At 41.3% G+C, this 27,277-nt stretch overlaps 5 protein-coding genes across 8 annotated transcripts; 3 read left to right on the forward strand and 2 right to left on the reverse strand.

The window, feature by feature from the left end:
• The first annotated feature begins 452 nt into the window (after positions 1–452).
• On the forward strand, positions 453–2,207 carry LOC6505659 (mitochondrial pyruvate carrier 1). Of its 2 annotated transcripts, XM_014905259.3 has the most exons (5): positions 453–540; positions 660–730; positions 802–928; positions 988–1,088; positions 1,332–2,207. In XM_014905259.3, the coding sequence occupies exons 3-5, from the start codon at positions 867–869 to the stop codon at positions 1,490–1,492; spliced, it is 324 nt and encodes a 107-aa protein (XP_014760745.1). In that variant the 5' UTR covers positions 453–540; positions 660–730; positions 802–866; the 3' UTR covers positions 1,493–2,207. The 2 variants fall into 2 exon arrangements, with proteins under 2 accessions (XP_014760745.1, XP_001964514.1); XM_001964478.4 differs by having other exon boundaries at positions 495–730.
• Positions 2,168–14,695, reverse strand: LOC6505867 (mucin-17). Its single transcript, XM_032449834.2, has 5 exons — positions 14,684–14,695; positions 11,245–11,301; positions 9,537–10,413; positions 3,167–3,876; positions 2,168–3,100 (listed from the first exon to the last, which is right to left on the reverse strand). Exons 1-5 carry the CDS (start codon positions 14,693–14,695, stop codon positions 2,498–2,500), a joined length of 2,259 nt encoding a protein of 752 aa, XP_032305725.1. The 3' UTR covers positions 2,168–2,497.
• A 4,054-nt stretch (positions 14,696–18,749) lies between these two features.
• Positions 18,750–20,546, forward strand: LOC6505660 (N-sulphoglucosamine sulphohydrolase). The gene has a single exon (XM_001964474.4). It carries the CDS (start codon positions 18,870–18,872, stop codon positions 20,445–20,447), a length of 1,578 nt encoding a protein of 525 aa, XP_001964510.1. The 5' UTR covers positions 18,750–18,869; the 3' UTR covers positions 20,448–20,546.
• Positions 20,547–21,395: 849 nt separating this feature from the next.
• Positions 21,396–25,551, reverse strand: LOC6505864 (endophilin-A). 3 transcript variants are annotated; one of them, XM_044714063.1, is made up of 4 exons: positions 25,298–25,551; positions 25,168–25,239; positions 24,982–25,106; positions 21,396–24,835 (listed from the first exon to the last, which is right to left on the reverse strand). In XM_044714063.1, exon 4 carries the CDS (start codon positions 24,737–24,739, stop codon positions 23,630–23,632), a length of 1,110 nt encoding a protein of 369 aa, XP_044569998.1. In that variant the 5' UTR covers positions 24,740–24,835; positions 24,982–25,106; positions 25,168–25,239; positions 25,298–25,551; the 3' UTR covers positions 21,396–23,629. The 3 variants fall into 3 exon arrangements, with proteins under 3 accessions (XP_044569998.1, XP_001964509.1, XP_032305524.1); XM_001964473.4 differs by having other exon boundaries at positions 25,168–25,551; XM_032449633.2 differs by lacking the exons at positions 25,168–25,239; positions 25,298–25,551 and having other exon boundaries at positions 24,982–25,161.
• Positions 25,552–26,342: 791 nt separating this feature from the next.
• Positions 26,343–27,114, forward strand: LOC6505661. Its single transcript, XM_001964472.4, has 2 exons — positions 26,343–26,487; positions 26,546–27,114. Exons 1-2 carry the CDS (start codon positions 26,434–26,436, stop codon positions 26,981–26,983), a joined length of 492 nt encoding a protein of 163 aa, XP_001964508.1. The 5' UTR covers positions 26,343–26,433; the 3' UTR covers positions 26,984–27,114.
• Positions 27,115–27,277: the final 163 nt, after the last annotated feature.

Here is a 27,277-nt window from a genome sequence, read left to right on the forward strand (position 1 = left end):
AAAATTAGACTTTTGTTCCAGCCCCTGACTTTTTGCAGGACCCTAAATGTAACAACACAAATGTTTTTAAAATTAAAAAAAAAGAATCTCCTGCTTATTGACTTATATTTGTTCTCGCATCAATGTTTATAACTTTATATATAAAATACTGTTAAGAAATTTAATAAAAATCAAAACTAAATCTGAACGAAAAAGTAACGCCTTTTTTGAATTTTGACGAATTTGAACACATGGTTGAGTGTGGCCGTTCATGCTCCTATCGACAGCACAGCTATCGATTATTTTAAGGCGCCAACGCGGCAAATTAACGTAACGAAAAAATTCAAATAGCGTAAGGAACTAATTCGGAGTTTGCCAAAATAAAATCTTTAATATATCTTTAAGTACCAAAATAAACTTTTTTTTTTAATTTTCGTGTAAAAACCATATCAGGATAAAAATATATAATTTTTTTACAACGCATATCGATAAATTGATGTTTCGATACATTATCCACAACCCTATTGCGTATTTCTCGTTTCACAAAATTTATATAACTTTGTGAGTGTCAGGCCCAACACATAAACAAATCAAAATCTTCAAAATATATAAAAATTTTGCGACCTTTTTATAGGGCAACCTTTTATTAAAATTAAAAATTCCTCTCTTTTCGGATCAAGGTTTGCCAGTGTTGAAGTGGCACCGCAGTAATAGAAACAACAAAACAACAGCTGGACAACACAAACAACCTGTAAGACCTTGAGGGGATTTTTTTTTGGATTTGTTGAGCGACAGACAATCTAATCTAAATTATTCCGGCAGGTGTTGTCGCCCTCTTAATTAATATTCCTGTTGGATTTGGTTCAATTAGAAGCGAATAAAGCATCATGTCGATACGGCGGGGAATGTCCTCTGTGGCCAGCAAAGAGTGGAGGGATTACTTCCTCAGGTACGTGGAAGCTTTGTTTTCCATAATTAAATAAATAAAAACTTTTTATGAACCCACAGCACTCATTTCTGGGGACCGGCGGCCAATTGGGGAATTCCACTGGCTGCTTTGGCCGACACACAGAAGAGTCCCAAGTTTATTTCGGGAAAAATGACCCTAGGTAGGTATATCTCCAAAAATCAACCTGAAAAAGTGGCGCTAGCATCGAAAGTTTCCGTCTGAGATGTCGTAATCAAAGCCTCTATGATATGGTTTTAAAGCAAATCACTCCCGACTAGTGCCTGATAAGCCAGATACGGAAACTGTCGAAACGGCTGCCGATAAGAACGGACGGAGAACAATGAACATGTGCAGCAATACTTTAGTCCCCAGATTCTAATATTTTATTATTTTCCCCTTTCAGCACTGACCCTGTACTCGTGCGTATTTATGCGGTTCGCCTACAAGGTCCAGCCCCGAAACTGGCTGCTCTTTGCCTGCCATGCTACGAATGCTACTGCGCAATCAATTCAGGGTCTGCGGTTCCTGCACTACAACTATGGCGACAAGGAGCATTCGACGTAATCCTCCACTCCCTGAGATCGGCGCGATGATACTTCAAATATTTACCCAGCAGCGACAGCAATTTACTGCCACCACACGCGACGAAAATCTAGCAAATTGCACTGCCCCCATAGCACCCTTGGAAAGACAATGTGGTGGGGTAATTGCCTCAAATCAGACACGCACAATCGGCTGAATCTCGAATTGCGAAGCTCTTGTCGTGCCACCTCATCTATCCTCATTTGTGCTGATCGGCAATACCCAAATTCCAAAAGAGTCTAACCCCTAGTTAATTTCACTCGGCCGCTGATCAAAATTTGAAGTGTTGGTGCAATGTAATCGTTAATATGACGAAAAAAATATTTTTTATAAAATTGGCCTGTATATGGATATGGTTTAAAGTTTAAAATATAATACAATTTTAAAGAAAAAGTAGCGTTTGATTTTTTGATTTTATCATGCTCATTGGAACATGCTTTTATTAAAACGATTACAGTTATATGATATATTCATATCAATGTTCCTTAACAAATATAATTTTTTTGTTGACATTTTTATAACTTTTTTTGTTTTCAATATGGGGTTAAAACAATACAAAATCGTAATCATTACATAAGTTTTTTTTTGTGTGCTTTTCTTGTTTTTTCTGATAGTACACTTAGGACGAAACATACAAGTTGGGTACAAAAATATGTAAAAATTTTCTCAAGTTTTTCAAACATAATAAAAAATACAATTAAAGTTAAACGTCTCGCGCTCAATAAGGCGCCCTTCTTTCTATGCCTAGAACGTGGCTAAAAATGTTTTTGTGTTTTTTTACATCAATCGCGCAGGATTGATCTCCACGTAATGGAAATTGGATTTTCTTCTCGACTTCTACAACGACAACTTAGATGACTAACGAATGGATGACGAGGGGTATGTGTCCTCAGACTAAGGCTATGCACCGCAATATGCGACAATTGGTAGTAGTGGTGTGTAACGACAGTTGATCTATCTTATATGGCTACATGGCTGGTGAGAATCTCAGTGCTGCTCCTTCTTGACTGTGTAGGTGCTGTTCTTTCGCTGGCGCTCCATCAGGTACTTCTTGAACTTGCGTTCCGCCATCATTACCCGGGCACGGTCTTCGAGCAGCTGCTGATTCTCGGCCAACAGCTCGTCCTCCGCCTGCTTCTCCTCCTCCTCGCGCTTCTTCGTCTTCCGGCGCGAGATGCGGCTGGCCTCGTTGTTCTTGATCCTGTCCTGGTAGGCCTTCAGCTCATCGCTGCTCATGCGCGACATCAGCTCCGGATCGGGTCCGTCGGCATGCTCCTTGGCAGGGCGGCCGCGTTTCCGCTTGCCGCTGTTGCCGGTGGCTGATATGCTGAACTGGGAGGTGCTGGCTACGGAGAAGGCAGGTGACGCTGGGGCAGTGAGGATCCCACCGAAACCGGAGTGGCAGGTGGGCGCCACGCTGCTGGAGCCCGCTGAGTAGTTGCTGTGCGGGGTGTTGGGCGCCGAGAAGTCGGTGGTGGTGTCCTCTTCGGCGCTGCGCAGATCCTCAATGATGTTTTCATGGCTGATGCTGGTGCTGGTTAGGGTGGTGAAGGTGGAATTGGTATTGTTGCTCGGGATGGCGGTCTCCATCTGTAAGGTGCAAACAATATCCTGATTAGTACATGTCGAATATGCCTTCTTTAAATATTGACTTACCGAATCAAGGTTCAAAAGTTGATCGATGATTTCAGGGGTGTTGATGGCCACTGATTGGCTGGATTCTTGGCTGATCTTGAGTACCAGCCGGCTGCGCTTTTGGGCAACCGACTCGACCGCCGGGGCCGAGCGCTTAACACCGATGGGGATGTGTACAGGGATGGCCACGGCGACGTCACCGCAAGCAATAGCATTGCTGCTGCCACTGGGCTTGACGTCCTCCTCCAGGCCGAAGCCGAGCGACTCTTGGCTGCAGCCATAGTGGCTGCTAGAGTAGCTGGTCTCCTCGGAGATCAGGGGCTCCTCCGTGATGTACTTGGTCTGGCTGAATGTGGATGTGGATGCGGTGGGCTGGGATTGGGAAAAGCAGGTGCCTAGCATGGGGTCCTGGGAACTGGTGAGAAAGCTGGCGAGGTCGAGCTCCACGTTATTGAAGTCAACGCCGCACATTTCCGCCATATCCAGAGTCTCCTCCTCGCCAGCCAGCTGCTGGAAGTCCTCCATTATTTGTGAGTCATCGTATACGTTGTCGTTGTTCATCTCGTCCATCGCCGAGTTAAAGGGATCCATCTTCTTCTCCTCAAGAAGTTCAAGTTGATCCCCGGCAAACATGTTTATATCAAAGTCAAGAATATCCGTTTCAGTAAAAATCTCCTTTCCGTTTTCGCTGGGGCACGTCGATGACGATGCTTCTATATCTTGCAGGTATTCTGTGGAAAAGAAAAAGCATTATTAGTAAAAGAATTTTTAAATTTTAAAATTAATAGATGAGTGTGTGTTAAAATTTATTTAATTCTAGGTACCCAATTTATTTATTTTTTTTTTGGAGAAAGATTTTTTTGGCCTTAATAGTTTAATTTCTTTCGATTGTAACCAAATGTTTAAAATTTGTATTTAGTTAAAACAATCAGTTTTAAATATTTGTACTCTGTGTCAAATTATACGCAGTTATTTACACAACTGTTATCTACACTCTATTTACTTTACTTAAACACGCTACTCGACGCCATATTTCGGTAAACGGTGTTGCCACTCGCTAATTTTACTCGACCCGATCTACTTTACACGCTACACTTTTTCTACACGCTTGTATGAATCGCATGTAGTTTGTTTTCGGAACTACACACCACCATTTGTTGTGAAACACCACCAACGAAAAGAGAAACTGCGACAAGAAAATAAAAAACACGAAAGGAAAAGGATTAGGGAAATAAAAATATTGAGGAAAATGTTTCTTGCTGGCTTAAATAAGAAATGATTTTACCATGTATGCCAAATGCAGTCTTTATAATTGCTAAACAAAAATTTTAATTCCTATGCAAAATTTAATGTGAATATTAATAAATATTTTTTTTTTAAAAATAGATATACCTATATTTTTTTTATTATTATTTTAAATATTATTATTTTAAATAATATTATTTTAAAATAATCTCTCTAGAATCCTAGACTTAAATAAAATTAACCTTTCTACGATTTGGAAAATTCGACACCCCATTCAGTTTTCCCTCAAACAAATTTTAATAAAAAAAAATTATTTGCCGATATCAGTATGACGCACTCGCCCCACCGGCTGACTGCCAACAACAAACACGTAGGAAATGTGAACAAGAACGATCGTGCTCGAGTTCTCATACGAATGTGCGTGTTTGTGTGTCAGCCAAGTTAGGGGATGTTAAGATACAGAACATAAATGCATATGAATACAAAGTAAAAAAAAACATCTATATAATGGAAGAAACAAATGGAAATAGAAAAAAATTCGAATGAAAAAATATTTTATAGAATTTATATGTATGTTTTTAGCAGAAAATATTCACCTTCCGCAGGTTGTTCCGCAGAGCTATCAATTTGGTTTATCCGCTTTGATTTGATTTGAAGATGCACTTCTTAACGCGGCAACGGCTTCAAACGGACTGTGAGAGACTTAGAGGGCCACTGTAATTCATAGCCTCCAAGAGCCTGCCCTACAACAACAGCTGACTGCGCAACAAGTGAGCGCGACATCGTGCCATCTCGCTCACACACATGCGCTAAGGCCGGTGGGGAGAGCGAGAAGCTACTCTCTCTGCTCACTATACATGGATGAATATTGTATCTTTGTATCTGTGAGTCTGTGCGCAAACGAATTATTCCTTCTGCCAATTACATAGATTTTTGACCGCCAATAGGCCGTCGAAAATAAGTTAACCGTTTAGAATGCACTAACACCAGTGTCACATTAATTTCACCAGAACGGAGAAGCTTCCCGAAGAACGAAGAAAACATTTACCCTTATTTGGCAGTTGACTTGAATGCGTTTCTTGAGCAAGGGCTGACCATTAGATCCCGCAGAAAAAATTTATCAGAAAAGTGCAACAATCGGTTTTTTGAAAATAATTAAAATAAATAAAATATAAAAAACAAAAAAAATTTTAAACTATTGGAAACTACTTCTAAAGGTAACCCATTTCGTTTTCAAACAAACTAAATAAATTTAACAAAATTGAACCCGCAACGCTGCGTATACGTGATGCATTTTTGCAAAGAGTTATGATTATGCGTGTATGTGTGAGACTGGGGGAGTCGAATACAAGTGCTCCCGTATTTGTGAGACACCGGTAAGTCAGCTATCTCTTTTTGGCACCCGCTGCTCATAGCGGAAATGAGAGAATGAGAGGACGCGCAAAATCGAGCATCCGATGTGCAGGTATTTGTGAGGGGGCACACTATTCTACACGTATGGATCTCTCTCTCTCTCTCTCTCTCAATTTTTTGCAGATCATTCTTATTGAATTTCACAATAAACAAAATAATATGACCGTGACAATGTTTTCCCCGGTAAAACATAACAATTAAATAATGTAAAATTAAATAAACGATATTTTAAGGAAAAATCAATGAATAAAAATATATAATACATATTTTTATTATATAGTATAGGTACAAAATGTTGTATGTGTATGAGTAAACTTGCAATTGCCGGCTAGATACACGTGCTATTGGAATTCGGGTCATGAATCAGCTGTGGGCCTCTCTCGGAACCGGCGACTTGTTTCAATATCTACACAAACCTATTGGGTAAGTAGCAATAACCTTTGTACTGCATGAGACACGCGTCAAATCGAACAATGAAAAAGATGGCCATTTACGGAAATATAAAAATATATATCCGTTGCAAAAATACATAAATATTTTCGCCATCTTGGTCTAAAACGGCGTACAATCAAAAATGTAACCTTGAAAAGATAAGAGCTAAGAACAATACTAATGCTTTTGATTCAACAATTAAACAGACTTTAAGATATATGTAGAAGTGTTTGGTGGGGGGGCAAAGAAAGTATATATCTGGAACAGATCAGCCTTTTAAAAACGATATTTATGTTAGTTTAAGTAGGATAGTTTAGTTAGTACATACTGTACTGTATGTATGTAAATGTGTACATAGGCATATTATTGGATATCCCTAACCCTATAGAGAAGCTTGACTATTGCATTTATTTCAAGACAAAGACTTCCAAGATTTAGACGATGAGATCATCGATTCATCGATCCGACTTTTCGAATAACCCATAGGTGGGCCAATTACAACGGTATGAGGTATGAGAACAATAAATGGGGTGATTTTAACTCCCTCTGATTGGTCATTCGAAGCCTACGACAGATACAAAAGATGGTATACAAGTGTACGTGTACATTCTTGGAATTATCGCGAATTTGGTCTGGTAGCGATTATATGCATGCAAATGCTAAAAAATGGAGCTGCAACTGCGTAATTAGTTTAGGAGGTGGTGCCATTGCACAATGACTCATCAGCACGACACCGAGGCTCCGATTAATAAAAAAAATTTTATTAAAGCAAAACTATGTATCTTGCGGGTTGGAAATTCTGTTGATTTGTATCTTTTTCTGTCCATAATTAAGTAAAATAAAATTGAAAACTTGTGAAGTCGCTTTTTTGTAAAAATGATACAATTGATTGGAAAATAAATTGGTTTTTGTAGCAAATTTTGAAAACCTTAAAATTTAAAAAAATTTAAAGGCACAATCCACTTTTGCCCATGACTATATATATCGGATTGTATATAGTTGGCCGATTCTTATAAGAATTTTACCATCGATTCAATTTTCTAATAAAGGTGTTGGAAACAGTTCCAAGCATCTTGGGGCTATAGGATAGTAGCTATCGGATATAGTTGACCGATCCCGGTCGTTCCGACTTATATACTGCCTGCAAACCAAAGAAGGATGTGTGCAAAGTTTCAACTTGATAGCTCTAAAACTAAGAGACTAGTTTGCGTAGAACCGGACAGGCGGACAGACGTACATGCTTATATCGACTCAGGGGGTGATCCTGCTCAAGTATATAATATATATACTGTATAGGGTCAGAGATGTCTCCTTCACTGCGTTGCACACTTTTGACCAAAATCATAATACCCTCGCAAGGGTATAAAAATGATACAATTCTTTCCAATGAAGAAACTTGGTTGAAAAAGCAAATTTTGTAGCAAATTTTGTAAATCTTGAAATTTAAACAAGAAAGGAAAGCTAACTTCGGGCGGAGCCGAAGTTGATATACCCTTGCAGTTCAGTCGCAGTCCGCTAGGTGGCGCCACCCATCTTATTTTATTAGATATATACCGGATCGTTTATAGTCGGCCGATCCTTATGAAAATTGCCAGATCAAATAGAATCTGTACCAAATCCCATCTTTCTAACTTAAAAAACACCAAAGTTATGCCAATTTCGATCGTTCTATGACAGATATAGGATATAGTCGGCCGATCCTTATGAAATTTTGTACATAAGATATTTGGTCAAACATAATATGTGTGGAAAGTCCCAACCGTCTAACTTAAAAAACACCAAAGTTATGGCATTTCCGATCAATCAGTATATGGCAGCTATAGGATATAGTCAACCGATCCCGGCCGTTCCGACTTATATACTACCTGCAAGAAAAAAAAGCATGTGTGCAAAGTTGCAGCTCGATAGCTCCAAAACTGAGAGACTAGTTTGCGTAGAAACCGACAGACAGACGGACAGACAGACAGACGGACAGACGGACATGCTCATATCGACTCAGGAGGTGATCCTGATCAAGAATATATATACTTTATAGGATCGGAGATGTCTCCTTCACTGCGTTGCACACTTTTGACCAAAATTATGATACCCTCTGCAAGGGTATAATAAAATTGAAAACTTGTGAAGTCGCTTTTTTGTAAAAAGGACACAATCGATTGGAAAATAAAATTGGTTTTTGTAGCAAATTTTGAAAACCTTAAAATTTAAAAAAATGGAAAGGCACAATCCTCTTTTGCCCATGACTATATATATCGGATTGTACATAGTTGGCCGATCCTTATAAGAATTTTACCATCGAATCAATTTTCTAATAAAAGTGTTAGAAACAGACCCAAGTATCAAGGGTCTTTAGGATATACATACATAGTTATAGTAGCTATAGGATATAGGATAGCTATAGGACCGATCCCGGCCGTTCCGACTTATATATACTGCCTGAAAACAAAGGAAGGACTTGTGCAAAGTTTCAACTTGATAGCTCTAAAACTAAGAGACTAGTTTGCGTAGAACCGGACAGACAGACGGTCAAATGGACATGCTCATATCGATTCAGGAGGTGATCCTGATCAAGAATATATGTACTTTATAGGGTCGGAGATGTCTCCTTCACTGCGTTGCACACTTATAAAAATTGGAATCTCTTTAAGACAATGTGGTTATTTATTCTAGAAATGTATTCTCGTGAAACACGGTATTCATATTTTCTTCGTATCATTCCCCTATATGTTCAAAATTATTCGAATTATCAGAAAAAGACCTTTCAACAAACAAAAATTGTTAAGGAAAAAAGTGACAACAGTTTGGCAAGATCGATTTTGCTATAGTTACTAAAAGTAGTTATAGAACCATCGAATTTCACTAAAACGCTTATACAAATTTCGAGACCAATATTAACTAAAATAGCTAGGTTAACTAAAAGAGGTCGATAAATGGGAAGTACATAGATCTACATCTATCTATCTGCCATTTACCAACAGCAGGGGGCGTGGCAGTGTTCTGGGACCATAGACCACTGCCACACCCCCCTCAAGTTCTCCTCTCGTTTCTTCAATGGGTCATTGCACTGTGATCTTTCGCCCATCGACCGCCAAGCGGTGAATGTACCTCGACGTCCTTGGCAGAACGCCAGCACAGGTGCCCGGGAGGGGATGGGCTCCCTGGGGGGATCCTGGCCGCGCTCGATGCCTGCTATCTGACTCTTTCTCCAACTGATTGCATTCACTTTCATCTTCTCGCCTTCGAACAGTAATGAGAGAGTGCTGGGTACATAGGCAACACACACACAAAACACAGTACTCACCATCAATGAACACCGGAACGTCTATCTCTTCAACTGTGGCAGTAGGCATTGCTCCACTCATATCCTGGCGGGATGGCGGCTCGTCCGCACCTGCCAGCTGGAGACCGGCCATGGAGGCCAGGGTCTGTGTCGGAGGCGCGCTCGAAACCGGGACCGTTTGGTTCACCATTGCCGTAGTCGGTAAACCTGCTGCCACTCGGGATACTGGCTGGGATGTTGCAGTCCCAGTCATTGAGTAAGTTGAGATAGTGGTTGGCGTCACCGAATCTATCGGATTTACTAAAGAGCTCGTCGAAGGCGGAGCCTGGTTGGCTGGCGGACGAGTTGATACCGACCCTGGTAAAAAGGGTATTCTGATAACGCGAGTTCGAGGCGCCCTGTGCTCTGTCCCGCTTGGATTCTTGTTGCTTCTGTTGTTGCTGCTTGTGGGCACCCTGATCAGCAGGATTCTTGGATTGGGATGGCTGTTTATCACAATCGGTATTGTGGTGATTGTTGTGGACGTATGCGAATCCGTCGTAGGCGCCGTTAGCCTTGTTCTCCTCTGAGAGCAACAGCAATTGGGCCAATAATTTGTCGCGCCAGCCGTCTGATCCTGGGACTGTAATGTTCGGTGCTCCACTTGCTCCTGCTGCTCTACTCGTGCTGGCTCCTGGATCGTCAATATTATATCTCTGAGATTTTCGGTTTTTCTCGGTGTAGAATTGGTTGGAGTTCTCCTCGCAAATACGATCGGAGTGGTTGTTGCTCTTGGGGTTGCTCTTGGGGGTGCTGATGTTGCACTGTTCTTGTGGGGTTGCGTTGCTGCTGTTTGATTCGCTCTTGGGCCTGGCTTGGCTGGTATGGGCTTCGACGGAGAATGCCATTTTGAACGTGGCTGTTGGGTGTTGGGTGTTTCGTGGCAATGACGTGGCAATTATCGGCAAGTTGGCAATTTACGGTGTACGGTTCGATTTCAATCGGTTTCGGGCACAGGATATCGGTTGGTGAGTGGAGCAAGCGCAGTTAAGAGTGTTTGTAATATTTGTTTTTGATTTTATGTGAAAGAAAATAGACAAAAGAAAAAAGATTTTGTTATTACACAGATCGACGGACGGATCGACGACAGGAGCACGAGGCTCCGGCCGCAAGGATTCATTTGGTGGGTTAGCAAATGTACATGTTCTGGCGAGGGGCCCCGCCACATGGAGGGATCTCAAGGATCCCCCTGGGGAGCCCCCTTTTCAAGCGACATTTGAACAGCTTAGCTGGATGCGATGTTTAGTTATGGTTAGGTGAGTGGTGTTTTTTTTTTGTTTGTGAGTAGTGTTTTTCTCAGGCCTTTTTTTATTTTTTATTTTACATTTTTTTGGCCTTTCCACCATTATTTTTCCCATTTTTTCTGTGTATTTTTTAAAATCTTTTTCTTTTGCTTGTTAGTTCTTTTTTTTTAGTATTTTGTTAAGCATTAATCCTTTTTTATTGGAATTGCTCCTTTTTTAGTTGGAATTGCTCCTTTTTTAGTTGGAATTACTCCTTTTTTAGTTGGAATTACTCCTTTTTTAGTTGGAATTGCTCCTTTTTTAGATGGATTTGCTTTTTTTGTTTTTTGTTTTTTTTTTTTCATTTTTTCATAAAACATTCTTAGAAACTAGGTGGTGGAGTGCAAGGACTATAAGGTATGAGGCTGGCTTACGCCTAGACCGGGAAAAGGATCTGTTATACTCACTTTCAATTGACCGTTAGAAAGAAACAATGAAATTGTTAGGGTCCCTCTAAACAAGCTCTAAAAGAGTCGTCGACACAAGTTCCCTTTAAGCTGTAAGCAAAGAAGTGGAGAAGGCGCATTACTTATAGGCCCCACAGCTGGTTTATCGTAAAATAAGATTTATAAGTGCTCTTCAGTTACAATTAGAGATATTTTATTATGATATTTTTGCCACCCAAAAAGTTGCTTCCCTATTTGATAAGAGAACTCAAAGGCGTCGGCAAATAGTTGTTTTTTTTTCGCAGATACTCTTGGCTCTGGCCGGGCGAAAAGCTCTTTCAGAATTTCACAACAGGCCGCAGCAGAGGCAACAACAGCGAAGTGGCAGACCCATCAACAGGTCTCCGCGTCAGTGGTTTGGGGGCTGGGGACGCTAATCAGTGGTTGGCAACCGCCTCCCACCCCACTGGCTCCCCTCCCCTAACTCTGTTGTTGCATTTAGATAATTGAGCCAAGGGCTCGTGTCACTGCCTTATCTGCCTCGAATATCAGAAAATCGGGCGCTCCGCTAAAAACAACACCAGAAAGCAATTACCGGCTTGATGGAAAATTCCCCCCAAAAAGCACACGCGAGCTTTGGCTAATTACACACTAATAAATGTCACACGACACACACAGCAACACGACTATATAATTAAATGATTAACAAACACAATAGAAAGAAACCCCCTTGTAGCCGATGGCAAGTGTAAACCTTAGATTTCTTTTTACATTTGTATCTGTGTCTGGGGTGTGACGTCAGCAACGAACTTAAGCGATTCAATATGGCGGTTTTTCGAAAGAAAAAAAACAATAAAGCTCTTGTGAAATCTATACTACATATGGACATATATGCACTTTGGGCACTGCTCTATTGGAATTTAATGCGATTCGACATTGATTTTTGACTACTTACATAAACTTGGTGAATGTGTCTTCAAGCGCGGTGGTCTGGTTTTTAGAAAACCCGACCGAAAATTCACTTGTATTTTTTGCTACGCAGTTGGTTGGGTGGTTCCTCGCACCACCACTTGGGTATTTGGTCACGTCCGGCCGTTGCTCGGATCTGATGGATACTTCTACGCACTGACAAATGTCCAGTTGTTGCTCCGCAAAGAACAACAACGATTGCAAAATGTTCTATTCACTTGGTTTCCTGTCGGCAGGAATATATGCTTTACTACTATGGTATAAAGTCCCAATACTGTGTGGGTACTTGGTTGCAGAAACTGTGTTCACTGAGTGAGTCAACCGACCGCTTGTAGAAGTCACTACGAATTGAAATGTTCAGACCGTCGCTTGCAACCTACAAGCCAAAAACAGAATCGAAACTGTGCGATACCAGACCCAAAGTGAATTTCATTTGTTGTGAAATTCAAAAAGCACCCCAGTACCGGTTTGCCATAGCCAGATACTTTTGCTTATCGGTGTGTCGAGCTTTCTACACACAGATACATACATATGTACATCCGTCAGATACATTTGCTGTAGAGCAGGACGGCTAATATAATTTCCCTGAGACAGCTGGCCTCTTTTTGAAGAAATGTCTTTACAAGTTGAAGGTCTTGGAATCGCCGGCCGGTGTTCCTTTTTAGACAAAACATTGTCAACACGTTCTACATAGTATAAGAATTTGTTTTCAATTTTATTTTGAGGCATATTCATTCTTTTATTAGTGGCATTTATGACATGAGTCATCGCTTGATTGGGGTTTTAAAAATAAAAATTACAAAGGCATAGATACTTCTTTACTGACCTATGACAAAATTCACCAAGGTAGGAGATAGAGATCTATCTAAACAAGAATTCAAACTTGCAAACTTTTAATTTGAAATAAGGAATTTTAAAACATTTAAGGTATACATAATTAAGGGACAGTTTTGAATAAAAAAACAACAAGTCTCACCGATAAAATGGTATCTCGCTAGAATTTTGAACATATTATGACTAGATACATATAGTATTTATAAGATAATTCAACTTCATATCCTAATTATACATATTTCGTACAAATATTAAATTTAAATTCCTTTTAGGACATTTATTTTTTAATTAATTTATTTTTTTCTGTTGCAAAGAAGAACTGTTGCAGTGCTCTTCTGTTTTTTTGTTTGTAGAGGACTGAAAGTCCTGGTTCCTAATGCGGTGGCTTTTGGGGTGGCTTTGATGTTTCGACTTTCAACCCCTTTATTTAAATAGTTTTTCTTATTCGAAATAAAAGTATATAAATTCAAAGACAATTCAAAATACGTTGTGAATTCGAAAAGGGGATTTTTCTTGTATCTCTATCCCTTTTTAGTAAAAAATTGCACTCCAACACAATCAAAAGTGGGAGCTTTCGTGTCAATGTATGAGTAACATCTTGTTTGAATGCTCAGATAAAAGCTTAGCAGATTCTCGGAATTAAACAGCTTTCAACCGACTACAAACCTACATATAATATGTACTTCAACCATCGGTTCATACATACATGAGCTTTCGGGTTGATAATTAAAGAAATCCATGAGTCATGCTGAAAAACAGAAATCACCAAAGTGCAAAAAGAGCTTCAGCTTGGAGCAGTTGGCGAACAAACTGCCATCATGTGATATTTGTAATGGGCCCAAAAATGCCAACAACAGGTACATTGCGTGGGTTTTTTCTTGTTTGGGCCACGTATGAGTTAAATCCGCCAAAAGCTAAGCGGCCTAATTGCCATTTTAAAAATACACACTCCAGTGTGTTTAAATTCGTGGAAATTTTCCCCCCAAAAGGCGCAGCCACACGCTGACTTTCAAATGCTAATCTTCTGGTGCCGAGCTAGCACAGGCTGGCACGAGATCTTGGAAGCGAAGACCCACGCCAACAATGGCCAGTCTACACTGGCAAATTACCAAAAGAAAAAAACTTTTGTGTATTTGTGCAGATGACCAAATTGCTAGCCGAAGGTGGGAAATATTAGGTGAAGGCAAGCGACTATTTGCCTTTTCACAATGACTGCGCAGTTTAGGCCCAAAAGGTTCCCCGAGATAGTGTTCATATGAATAGCTCCATAAGTTATCGGCGCATAAAGCTTCTTCCTTGTTCGATTTTCAATCTAATCTTTATGGCTCCTCAAGCTTCTTCCATATGCAACCTGAAATACATACATATGTACATATGTACATATGACTAATTGTGCCTACTTTTTTTAGTGACTAATATCCATGTATTCCATATATGGTTTTTAATTTAAACTTGATTGGTGCGCTTACTTCTGAAGACTGCCTAAGGGGGATTTTTAGTTTAGAAATTTTAAAAAATCGATCTTTTTTTAAATTTATTTTATGTCTTCTTCGAAGTTAAATAAAAAATTATTTAAAAAACGGATAGTAAAAATATCTAGTGTTTTTTTTTTATTAATTGTTAAAAAACCCAAATTTGAGCCACTAGACTAGAATACCCCCTTAAGCATTTTAGCTAAGTTTAAAATGATGTTCTTGAGGAATTATTAGCTTAATACACATCACTTTTTTTAAAAGATGTCTCTGTGTATGTAAGCCTCTTAATTAAACCCCAATAAAATATAAAATAACATAAAATCTTTGACTTTATCTAAGCTGAATCATCTTGACATATTTGCATATTTATATTCTACGTAATATGTTTAATGTTAAAATAAATATGAAACAACAACTTTTGTACTGTATTGGGCGACACAATATAAATACCCCTACTCAAATAGTTTTGGGTGGCTCTCCCTATCAATGTAACAATTACTATAGGCCTAATAAAGAGGGCTCGTCGGTGGGTCGACTTGTCGGCCTCGGTGGGGCGAATGTCAATGACACTCTTGGCAACAAGTTGCTACTGTAAGTGTGTAAGTGTTGCTAGGCTATACTATATGTTGCTATGAAAAGCATATAGCAACATGAATATGAAAATAGTATCTTAACATTGCAAACTAAAAGATAAAGTTATAAAATTGCATTTTAATGCTTACCCTCCATCATGGTGCTGCCCTGGTAAGCAGGTTCCAATGATGAGACAAAATTCACTGCTCCTTGATGTAAAATCTATGTGGTGGGTCCTCTGTTCCGGCGACTACCTCAAAAACGATAAAAACCAAAGCGGTGGCGGTAAATGGAGCCCCGAATAATATCGTAGCGCTTCTTTCGTAGCAACTTGGAGCGCTTCAGCTTTAGCTTGAGGATCTTTGTACCAGTAGGACCTGTCCCGAGAGTGGTGGTGGTATTGAAGCAATTGGTGCAGTGAATCTTGTTGTTATGCCAGCGACGCATACGCATACACATCAAAGTATTTAGCATGGGAACCTGCTGCTGCTGCGAATGTTGCACACACATGGGGAGGACAACAGGCGAATGTTGCATGACGTTGGGGCTCAGCTCGGTGAGACAGTTCTTCTCCTTCTTCGCTGTTGTTGTTGTGGCTTTTGGCACCGCAGACACAGCGAACATAATATTCGGGCAACAAGCCTTTGAATCTAATATTATCAACACGATAGCACAATCTATTGCAGCTATAGGTGTTTAGTGTTTTCGTTTAAATTCGCAAATGTTAGTTCACACACGCTTATCTATACAGCATCTAGATACAACTCTTATCTCAGATACTAGTATAAAAGTAAATAGTTTGTAAATGGTTGGTTTTGTCACGAATGATTTATTGCGTCTCTTGGCAATTTTTCGCTTTGCACTTTGCACTCAAAATGGAGTTTTATTAATTTCCGGCACAAATGGAAATTATTGTTCTATGAATAAGAAATCTTTAAAACGATGTTCAGCTGATGATGCCATTAAGAATTATTAGGTTGGGATTATTATTATTTGTTGATTTTTGATTTAATTTGGAAACGCACAATTTCACAAATTCCACGCTGATTTGCAAACACTTTCGGAAAGAGCTTTCGGATGGCGATTGGACTGACTGACTCAAAGTGTGTGGTTCTGTTCGTGGCGGCCGAAGTATTGTTACTAACTGACTCGACTGTGTGAGCTCTGGACGACTGCCGTCTGTCCGGGGTTAATAAAAATTTTGCTGACGTCGTTGTCGTTTCTCTACTCAGCACCCCTCCGGCCTGTATACCCTTCTCTTGGTCTGTGGACCAGAAGGTCTCTCACAGCTTGCGAGTCTATTTCAGTGGCCGTGCCCCCAAAACATGGGATTCCTATTATATTTATTATTTTAAGGACTAGGCCACATGAACATAATCATACACCTTTTCTAGTTATTTGAAATGTCGTCTTAATAATTTTGAACTGGTTTGGTTTAGTTTTAGGTGACTGAGAGAGGTGTGAAAAATGTATGATTTTAATATTTAACCCATGAAAATATTGCTATTATTCATACACTCAAATTAAACTATAGTCACCTATTTATATTTAAAATAATTGTATATATTGAAAAATATATATTTTCAATACGATTCAAAAACTTGGATAATTTTATATACGTAAATCAGAAGCTATTCGAATAGTCGATGTCTAATTATCATATCCCTAAACACTGCCCTGGCTCGTGCCAAGCGGTACGAAATAATCGCATAGATAACGTTTTGGCCACACTGAGTCTTATCAAGTTCCGCCAAAAACAAGGCAGATAAGGGAGCCTAAAAAAGATTAAAGACAAATCCATATTTTTATAATATGCAAACATCAGTGCAATATTTGTCAGTTGCCCCGAACTTGTTTTGCTTTCAGAAAACGGTGGAGAGCCTGGAAAGTTTAACGAACGCTGGAGGAGATGGTGAAGCCGCCTATAGCCGATCTGAAATGTGTAGGGAACTTGTTTGGCGGCTTGCCGAGGGAACAATTGGCATGCAGCATTCGCGGCTGTTTCTCTCTTTTCCGAACTCGTTGCTACTCTCACTCTCTCCACAGATTGGCTGATGCAACACCTGCCACGTATTGCAACAGCTGGTTGGTGGCCTGCACAGCGGATTGCTCGGCCGGTTGCCAAAGTAAGAGGAAATCTCTTGGCAACATGTTGCCAATCTGCACATCACGTGCTGCCAAGGAAAGCGTGGGAAAATACTCAGCATGTTGCTAAAGATTTCATTTTCAACCGAATGTTCTGGCAAAGTTACCCAAGCAAATGTCAACCGGGAATGGGCGGCAAAAAGGGGCCAAAACCTTAGCGACACTGAGCCGGCTAAAATTAGTCGGTGAATGATTCGTTTCGAAGGGTTGTCCACTTACATAACGCTCTAACGCTGGAGCTTTTCCATTGTGCCACATAATGGCGCACATACTATACATGGTATATGAAAGGCACATCCTATACAAACAGATATACTTTATATGCACATGTAGTACCGCACTTTGGGATTGGCGTAGGAACAGAAAACATTGACGTGTTTGCACTGGGCACTGGGCCTGCTTTTATCTTTTCTGAGTTGGGACACGATGCCATCTGAAAAGGCAACGTGTTGATCTGCTAATGGCCAATATCAGAAATTGATAATATGGATGCACATATGGGAGTACATACATATTATGGAAGTTATTATTACTATAATACCATATTATGGGAAAATTGAAACAAATAGGCTTCTATTACACAGGCATATTTTTACCTGCTCCATAATATTTAGACTTTTGTGAACTAAAGTTCAGAACAAACATAGGTTGCACCACCCACAGTTTCCGTGGTACACTCACGGAAAAGAACCTCAGAAAAGAAATTGCGTTGACACCCATTTTTTTTTATAATATATAATTTTGGAGAGGTAGTATTCAGTATGTAACAAGTAAAATTATAAAATTGAATCTAGCAGCTACCATATCTTTGGAATACTCATTCAAAGTTGAAATTTCAAATTTAATATGTTTATATTTTTGTGATTCCATGATTAATGCCCAAACATTTTTCTAAGAAAGAAAAAATTCTTATTGAAATCCGTAGAACATACCATGTTTTAATTTTAGATTTAAGAAAAAGATCGGAAAAATTGTGTTAAATTTTTTATAGTTATTAAATTAAATAAGGGTTTTGAATCCAATTAGTAGATAGTATCTACGAAGCCTGTAAAGCCTGTTACTTTTAAAGCGATGTTTCGAAATTAAAATTATGAATAAAATTATAATATAAAATATAAAATTATAAATATAGTCTCTCTACAATAATCTTAATTTAAGCTAAAAACTAATTCGATTGCTTCTCTACAAAGTAGTTTGATTGGGCTTAAATAATAAGACCATTTAATTGCATAATTAAATTACGAAAGTTGCAACATTAAATCAAGCCAAACCTTTGAACGCTCAATTAAAATTATACTATTGATTACTAATAGTTAGTGTACTGCATCGGGTTAACTGTAGCGGGTGTCCACTATAGCCAAGTATCTTCCATAGAAAGTCGTTCAAAGTGAATGTGTACCTAGGCCGCGCTCCCGCTGAGCCATTATTGCGGTGAGAGCGTCGGATTAAAACTGGAAATGGAACTGAATGCGACTTAAGCAGAAACGGAGAAATGAGAGACCCGGCCTGTGCTTACTTAAAAAGTATGGGACTCACCTAAGCCAGACTTCAGTGCGGTGACGACGTCGAGAGGAATTGCCTTGTACTCTGGTTCGAGCTCAGATTCGTTTGTATTTGAATTGGATTTCTTGGATAATTTATTTACTGAGGATGGGGTTGCTTTCGTGCCTGCTACCGCTTCTGGTAATTGGAGCAGCCCACTCTACGCCCCGGAACGTACTCCTCCTCCTGGCGGACGACGCGGGCTTTGAGGCGGGTGCCTATCTGAACAAATTCTGCCAGACCCCGAACCTGGATGCTCTGGCCAAACGCGGACTACTCTTCAACAACGCCTTCACCTCGGTGAGCAGCTGCAGTCCCAGCCGCGCTCAGCTGCTGACCGGCCAGGCCAGTCACTCCAGCGGCATGTACGGCCTCCACCAGGGTGTTCACAACTTCAATGTTCTGCCAGACACCGGATCATTGCCCAATTGGCTCCGCGACCAAAGTGGCGGCCGCATCCTGACCGGAATCATTGGCAAGAAACATGTGGGTGCGGCTACCAATTTCAGATTCGATTTCGAGCAAACGGAGGAGCAGCACTCGATCAACCAGATCGGGCGCAATATCACCCGAATGAAGGAGTACGCCCGCCAGTTCCTAAAGCAAGCCAAGGATGAGCAGAAGCCCTTCTTCCTCCTGGTGGGCTTCCATGACCCCCATCGCTGTGGTCATATAACACCGCAATTTGGGGAGTTCTGCGAGCGATGGGGCAGCGGTGAGGAGGGAATGGGCAGCATTCCGGACTGGCATCCGATCTACTACGATTGGAGGAACCTGGAGGTGCCGCCTTGGCTGCCGGACACGGATGTAGTGCGCCAGGAACTGGCTGCTCAGTACATGACCATTTCTCGGCTGGACCAGGGAGTGGGTGTGATGCTCAAGGAACTGGAAAAGGCTGGTCTGGCTGGCGACACCCTTGTGATCTATACTTCCGACAACGGGCCACCTTTCCCCGGAGGTCGAACCAATCTGTACGAGCATGGAATTCGCTCGCCTTTGATTGTTAGTTCGCCGAAAGCGGAGGATCGTCGACACGAAACCACGGCAGCCATGGTTAGTCTCCTGGACATATACCCGAGTGTTCTGGACGCCCTGCAGATACCGCAACCCAATGATACCAAGGTCTCTGGAAAATCCATACTGCCAGTCCTTAAGGAAGAACCTCCCGCAAAGGAGACTGATGCAGTTTTTGGCAGCCACAACTACCATGAGGTGACCATGGCGTATCCCATGAGAATGGTGCGAAGTAGACGCTATAAGCTGATTCACAATCTTAACTTCTGGGCGGACTTCCCCATCGATCAGGACTTCTACACCTCGCCCACTTTCCAGCAAATATTAAATGCCACCATCAACAAGACACCGTTCCCCTGGTACCGCTCTCTGCTGCAATATTACCAGCGACCCGAATGGGAGCTCTACGACATCAAGGTGGATCCTCTGGAGCGCAACAATCTGGCCGATAAGCCCAAGTACAGTGGAACCCTGAAGCAGCTGCGACAACAGCTCTTCGACTGGCAGGTGGCCACCAAGGATCCTTGGCGCTGTGCCCCGCATGCTGTCCTCCAGGAGCAGGGCGTGTTCAAGGAGCAGCCTGTCTGCCTCACTTTGGGGCATGAAGCCCTGAAGTCGTCCCATAAGAACCGTAGGATTCTAAGTCAGTATGAGGAGTATGTGGTGGTCTAGGCCTCCCATCCTAGCTCTTTTTAGGTATTCTAGAGATAATGAGTGCTACTGTCTTATCGCACCTTCAATAAAAAACACCCTAAAGTGCTGATAACACGAGTATTTCTTTGTTATTCATTTCCCTATTGGTTACAATTCGGGGCACAAATCTAAGAGCTTTAAAGTTGCACCATCGAAAAATAAATATTAATAACTATAGAAGTTCAGGAATATTTTGGAAATCTAACTACCATTATCCCATTTTTTTGCTAATTAAATAGATTTTTTTTCTAAATAGTATAATATTTGGGTGGACCAATAAGACTATGTCAATATATATAATTTCCTGACTTCGATTTTAAAGGATCTCAGGCATTCAAATATTAACCATTCTAAAAATCTCTAAAGCAATAAGTTTTGAAAATAAAAGTCTAAAAGTGTTTGCCTATTTATAGTTGTCCTTTTAACAAAGATTGAAAGCCCTTTTAAAATAGGTAACTGGAGAACGGAAATTGTGTCAAATTCCTACAACAATTGCATCAGCCAGAGCATCACTTTCTCATATCCTGGCACAGCATGACCTCAGCCACTTTTGGGGTGGAATACTTGGGGTGGATGCGTCACGTTTCAATGTCATGCCCATTGGGGACACAAAAGAGGGGGAAGCTGCTGCTGCTGCTGGCTTGGGGGTGGCTCTCGTTTCAGTGGCTCATGTAAGTGTGTGTGGCTGGGCGGAAAATCGAAAATTTCAATGCTTCTCGGGTTTATTGGTGGCGCCGCTGCTAAGCCACCCAGCACAACACAACCCCCTCAAGGTCTTGCAGCATCCGAGTCAGTGTGTTACGAAACACAGACCAAATGGCGAGGCCAAGGCTGTTGATTGGAGCGGGGGAATGGACACTGGAAGGTAAATAACTATTTAAGGTCAGAGATGCAAATACCAAAGAGCCAAAGAGCGAACACGAAACATTTCTCATTTATGACTTTGAACGAAAGACACATTAAAAATTAAATTTATTAATTTGGTTGCATAAATTAGGTTCATCAGTTTAGCGTAATTGTATTATATAGGTGTATAGTTTATAATGTATATTATTTAATTTCCGCCCACACAAATGCATAATTACAATAATTATTGTTAACAATTCTCTTCCTCGCCGATGAGTCGAAATGTGTGTGTTTTTAAAGATAAATATTTATGTAGATAGTACAGCCGATAGATACTGAGGGCAGGCCCTCTGGAAATGTTCGGTACTGTATTTCTGTTTTCTGTTTTGTGTCCATCCACGAGGCAAATGTTTTTTATCTTCGGTCGCGAATATAATTTTTTGCTTTCTTTCCGATTTTTAAACTAATTTATTATCAACACAAGTTGCATGGATCTGAATTGGGTTTCGCTTCATACGTAAATACATATTATTTTTTATTATTGTATATATCTTTTTCCATAAAATATATACAATTCGTATATATAATATATTGCATAGCTTGTTCCGTTATATGCCAACATGAGACTATTTTAATCATTTATTTGTTTCTCGTTTATTTATTTGTGTTTCATTTTTGGGTTCCTCTTTGAATACATAATATTTGATCTAGAGTTTGTGGTTAGTAAACGCTTTAGTTAGTAGGTCTGTTTTGTTTTTCAAGAGTTGCTATGCTTCGATTGACTTGACTGGCTTTGCATCTTACATTATAGGGTTTACAGTTTATCAATTATTTATTATCAACATGTTTTGTGGAAATCGTTTAACTAGTTTTATGCTTGTATTGTTGGTATTGTTTAGGAGGATTCTGTTACGTTTACTTGCCGCTAGTTTTCTGGTTTATCATCGTTTTCAATACGTTAATATATTGTTATACGTTGCTGCTCAGTATAATTTATAATAAATACATAATAATAAATATACATGTAGATAATACGCTTAATAAATATATTTATATATATTTGATTTCTTTTTCTTTTTCTTTATCGTATATATATATAGTTGTTATGTATATAATTAACAAAAAAAACAACACACATAAAAAGGAGCAAAAGTAGGATACAAATTTCGCTTGCTTTATCCTTGAATCCTGAAGTATCTTTACATTTTACAACGAACGAACATCGAGAACGGCACACTTTCGCATTAAATTGTGTGCCATTTTGAAATAGAGTGTGGGGAGTATTGTTTTTGCACAAATATACGTTAGGTAGAGTAGGTATTTTCATTTGGGTATATAATAAATATATAGGATGTATATGTGGGCGTGTGACATGGATGGGTATTGTAGCAATTATCCTATAGAGAGCCCAATGGCTTAGGTAGGTTTTCAATACACAACGATGAGACCGGATAAAAGTCAAAGGCAGGACTAAAGTTGGGAGTAGGAGTAGGAGTTGGAAGAGAAAGTACAACAAAATGGCAAAAGACGGCTAAAAAATACGCACTTCTCGTGGGTGATCCTGTAGTATGGGTAATTGGTTAATTAACTAGAGTGTTTAGCTTCTGTATCTTTTTGTTTTATGTTTTTCTTTTTTTTTTTTTTTAGCTTGTTTTGCTTTTTTTTTAATACGTCTTAATACGTGTGCAAGAACGCTAGAGCTGCTTCTGCTGGCCTATTGCGGATTCTGATTTAAATATATATAATTTTTTGCCTTGAATTTGTTTTCACTTTAGCACTAAGAGTTTGCTTCGAACGCTGACGCTTGAGAATAAAAATTGGAAACGCAAGGAAGTGTCGCATTGCATTGCGCGCGTAACATTTTGTAAATTTAGTTAGTTATTCGTACGTACATTAATTTAACTCGTAATTAATTTGTTAATTATTGTTTTGCCAACTGGTAAAATTTTCGCACATAAAATTTAGTTAGCTTGCTTTTATGGCCACAATGAATAATCAATCTTCTTCCGTGCTGCTGTGCTAGCTAGCTAAGCCGTAATATCGTTATGTCCGTAATCCGTAATCCGTAACCGTAGTAACCCGCCTCTAATTCAACTATATATATATTTATATATTTGCATATTCTGCTGCTTCTGCTTCTGTCCAACTTGCGCCTCTGGTGGCGAAACCAACATGTAAGGTTATTGTTCTCCAATCTGCCATCTACTACTACTACATATCTCATTCTTCAGCCAGTACGATAAGATTTTTATATGGGATATATATGGATGGGGACACGGGATGGGGTAGCATTGGAGGATCGGATCGGGAATTGCTTAGTTGGGCAGCGGAACCTGCACCTGGACGTAGGACTGCGGGAAGTAGCCGGTGCGGCCATTCACGGAGCCCTCATACCAATTGTCATCCACTCGGTTCAACAGCGTTATGATGTCGTTCTCCTTGAAGCCCAGCTCGCCGGGATTCTCCGGCTCGAAGTCGTAGAGCGCCTGACAGCAGGGCTGCTGCTGGCGCTGGGGGGTCACGGCCTGCTGCATCGACTTGGCGGGCGAACGCATCGGCGAGGGCAACGGCGAGGCGCTCGAGCTGATGTGAGACGGCGTGCCGTCTTCGTTGAGGCCGCCGCCACCGCCGTCCAAGTTCAGATCGAGCAGCGTCTTGGGCACGAACTCGTTGCGTGGCCGGCTCTCCGCCTCGGAGCGCTTCTCCTGCAGCGTCTCCTGCAGGCCGCGCAGCACATCGGCGCACTGCGAGTGAAAATCGTATAGTGCCTCGGCGAAGGTGACCAACTGGGACACATGCTCGGTGTCGTTCTCCAGAAGGTTAAACATGCTAACCTGCGCTAATTGCAAGGACTCGCCAAATTTGTCCTCGGCACCACGAATCTCATCGTCCTTGGCCTGCCGGCGACGCTTGCAGTCAAAGTCCAAACGCCGGCCCTGCAGCTTCTTGCGATGGTGCATTACCTCCTTGAGGTCTTTGGTCTGCATATGATGCAGTGGCTCCAAAAAGTTCTGCTTGATGTTGTCGTCCAGCGAATACTTGACGTCGGCCATCTGTTTTAGCGCCTCGCCGAACTCGACGAGCGCCTGCGCGAACACGCTGTTGTCCTCGCCGAGCTTCTTCCCATAAGTCAGCATGCACTCCGCCAATAGCCCCTCCGGCTGCGGATACGTGTTCGACTTGGCCTGCCCGCTCAGCTTCGATATGCCCTTCACAGCTGCCATTTTGGCCCTGGCCGTGGGATTCGGTTGCAGAAACTCCTTTGTCTTCAGCTGCAGCTCCTCCACCAGCTCCACGGTCACATCCGTCTTCCTCTCCATTTCCATGAAGTCCATGTCCAGCTTGGTGCCCTCAGCACCGCCCATCTTCTCGGTCATGTACTGATTGGCCTTGTTGATTTGCTTCTTCAGACCAGCGAAAGCCATGGTGATGCTGGATTTTTCCTACTCCAATTAAGATGAATGAATCGAGGTGGTGGTGGTGTCGGGTGGTGGTGCCTGGGTGGTGGCGCGAAGCGTTTGCTGTGAACGGGTTGGTTGAGTTAGTTGACTTGCCAATCAAGACTTGGTTTCGGTTTCGGTTTCTTTTTTTTCCACCGATTTTCAATGTCAATATCAATTGACGGCGACAGCGTTGCGTTTCTATTTTTAACGTTTGGAAGACTTACGCGGCGTGCACTTTTCCTCAGCTATTGCTGCTGCTGCTGCTGCGTGGGGGTGCTCCTCTGGGGGTGCGCTGCTGCTGCTCTGCGCGGGTTACGCTACTTCTTTGGTGTTTGCTGTCACGGGGTATCTGTGGCACAAATGGAAAATTAGTGCTCCAATTCTACTTTTTCGCTGGCACTTTCACTCGCTTCGCTTGCTCCGCACGTTCTGCCTTTTGGCGTTTCAGCTGCACGGCAATCTTCGATTTTTTCTTCCAGAACCTTGGGCGATGCGTAATGTTTGAAGGACCGTCGCGTTACTACTACTATATGTACATACGTAAGAGTGGCGCGCGCGCGGGGGTGGTCGGTTGCTGGTTTTCCTCTCGGGCTGCCTGCAAAATCAATATCTCGGCTGTGTACAACAATTTAGTGGGCGTGCTCCCTCCCCCCGAAAGTGAAGGTATTTCCTTATGACGCTAGAACGGCCACACTGAACAGTACTATAAGTTACGGTATGGGCACCCTGTCTTGGCGCAATTTCAAATTTGAATGTAATTTGATTCAAAAACTTGATATTTTTGTCGAAAAATGTATTTGTGTATTGTGTATGACAATATTATAAGGTATATCGATGATGGTAGAGCCATAGAGAGATCTCTTAATTATAAAAATCAAACAAAAGACCAGTGGAAATGACGTTTATCAACACTGCCATTTTAAAACATTACATGTTACATTTACATTACATTTACTAAAGTGTAAAATATTTTGACTAATATTTTTAAAAGCTGAAAAATGGGCGTTCCTGAAAATATAGTCGGAATTTATTCTAATAATTGATATCAGTATACATTTATTACCATTTAATGTTAGTTTCTAGAACTGTTTTGGTATATCTTTCAGCAGAACTAAAATTATAATCTCTTGAATAATATAATAAAGGTCACTAAGTTCATAACTTTATAACTTTGTTGTTTAGATATTAGTTTTTCATTTTTGAATGAATCACATTACCTTCTGTAATATAAACATGTTTTCGCTCTGTTTAAAATCTTCAATCACCATTACTGCACAGTAGCCTAACAAAACAAAGAATTTTATCTTGCAGATGCCAAAGATATTCCACAACCGGAAGGGTCCCTGATAAGACTGTGAATATTTTAAAAAACCCGTGACGTCACTGCATGAAATGGCAACTTTTCCCCAACAACAGCCGCGAAGCATCTTTTTTTTATAGTTTTTTCTGTTCTGTAGATAACCCCCGAAGTGGGCTTAGCACAGGTAATTGCCATACAAACAGTGGACAATGTAAATCAGTTCAATCGTGGCTGGGATGCTACGATAAGGAGACGGTCGTGTGTTTTTAATGGCGTATATAAGCCCCGCACCACAGTGGTTCTGGCAATTAGTCTCGACCAAGCCCCAACGACTGAGCTTCCCGAGAACTCAGAGTATAAAAGCCGAAAACTCACAATGAAATTCGCAACTGCTCTATTAGTGGCCAGCATTGTTTGCGTTAGCAGCCAGGTGAGCCGGAGCAGTAGTATTTGCAAAAAATGGAATCTAAATAATCCCAATTAAACAGGCTTTACCTTCGGGTGGCATCAACCCGTTCGCCGCTGCCAATCCCTATGCGGCTGCCTTTAATCCCTTCCTGAATGGAGTATTCGGCGGTGCTGGCACCGGAGCCGCAGCTGGTGTAGCCGGTCCCGTGGCACCGGTTCCTCCGTTCGGTGGCGCCTCCATTTCCACCTTCTTCCAGTCGGTGGTGATCCAACGCGAAGCCGAACGCCTGCTGGCCCAGCCCGACTTCCCCGCCGATCTGTCCGAGCGTGTCCAGGATGTGGTGGCCAACTCCCAGGAGGCGATTGCCAACTGCAACAACGCCACCTTGCCCTGGCTCCAGATCCGCTGTGTGAAGCCCCTGCTGACCACTGCCAAGAACCAGCTGAAGACCATCGACGACGAGTGGCAGGCCCGTTTGGCCGCTGCCGCCACCACCGCTGCTCCGACTGCTGCATAGGATACCCACCACTTGCCCTCGCCTGAACCACCTGATCCTGCTGTTTAATATCCGAAATTATCCTTGACTAGCTAGCGGCGACCATCGACCAACAGAGATGCAATAAAATTTAAATAAGCTCAATGCAGGAATTCCCTTTTGCTTATTTTGCCTTTGTGTGTGTCCTGGGTGGGAGTGTCCTGACCTACGCCAGGACATGCTTTGATGTGGCTGGCCGAGCTTTGCATTCCGGCGCTTTATTAAATTTCCCATCGGGAATTACAAATTTTGATGTTGCCTCCTTGGCTTGCCCTT

Source organism: Drosophila ananassae, chromosome 2L, assembly GCF_017639315.1.
Source record: "Drosophila ananassae strain 14024-0371.13 chromosome 2L, ASM1763931v2, whole genome shotgun sequence".
Taxonomy (NCBI): domain Eukaryota; kingdom Metazoa; phylum Arthropoda; class Insecta; order Diptera; family Drosophilidae; genus Drosophila; species Drosophila ananassae.

What these genes read in the sequence shown, in the direction of transcription:
- LOC6505867 (XM_032449834.2), bottom strand. An exon ending in CGTTCCGGTGTTCATTGATG is followed by an intron (nt 3,877 to 9,536) that starts GTGAGTACTGTG and finishes TCTTTTCCACAG; the next exon opens with AATACCTGCAAGATATAGAA. An exon ending in AACTTTTGAACCTTGATTCG is followed by an intron (nt 3,101 to 3,166) that starts GTAAGTCAATAT and finishes TGCACCTTACAG; the next exon opens with ATGGAGACCGCCATCCCGAG.
- LOC6505659 (XM_014905259.3), top strand. Translation starts at nt 867, where the DNA reads ATGTCGATACGGCGGGGAATGTCCTCTGTGGCCAGCAAAGAGTGGAGG. An exon ending in TGGAGGGATTACTTCCTCAG is followed by an intron (nt 929 to 987) that starts GTACGTGGAAGC and finishes ATGAACCCACAG; the next exon opens with CACTCATTTCTGGGGACCGG. An exon ending in TTCGGGAAAAATGACCCTAG is followed by an intron (nt 1,089 to 1,331) that starts GTAGGTATATCT and finishes TTCCCCTTTCAG; the next exon opens with CACTGACCCTGTACTCGTGC.
- LOC6505660 (XM_001964474.4), top strand. Translation starts at nt 18,870, where the DNA reads ATGGGGTTGCTTTCGTGCCTGCTACCGCTTCTGGTAATTGGAGCAGCC.
- LOC6505864 (XM_044714063.1), bottom strand. Translation starts at nt 24,739, where the DNA reads ATGGCTTTCGCTGGTCTGAAGAAGCAAATCAACAAGGCCAATCAGTAC.
- LOC6505661 (XM_001964472.4), top strand. Translation starts at nt 26,434, where the DNA reads ATGAAATTCGCAACTGCTCTATTAGTGGCCAGCATTGTTTGCGTTAGC. An exon ending in TTGTTTGCGTTAGCAGCCAG is followed by an intron (nt 26,488 to 26,545) that starts GTGAGCCGGAGC and finishes CCAATTAAACAG; the next exon opens with GCTTTACCTTCGGGTGGCAT.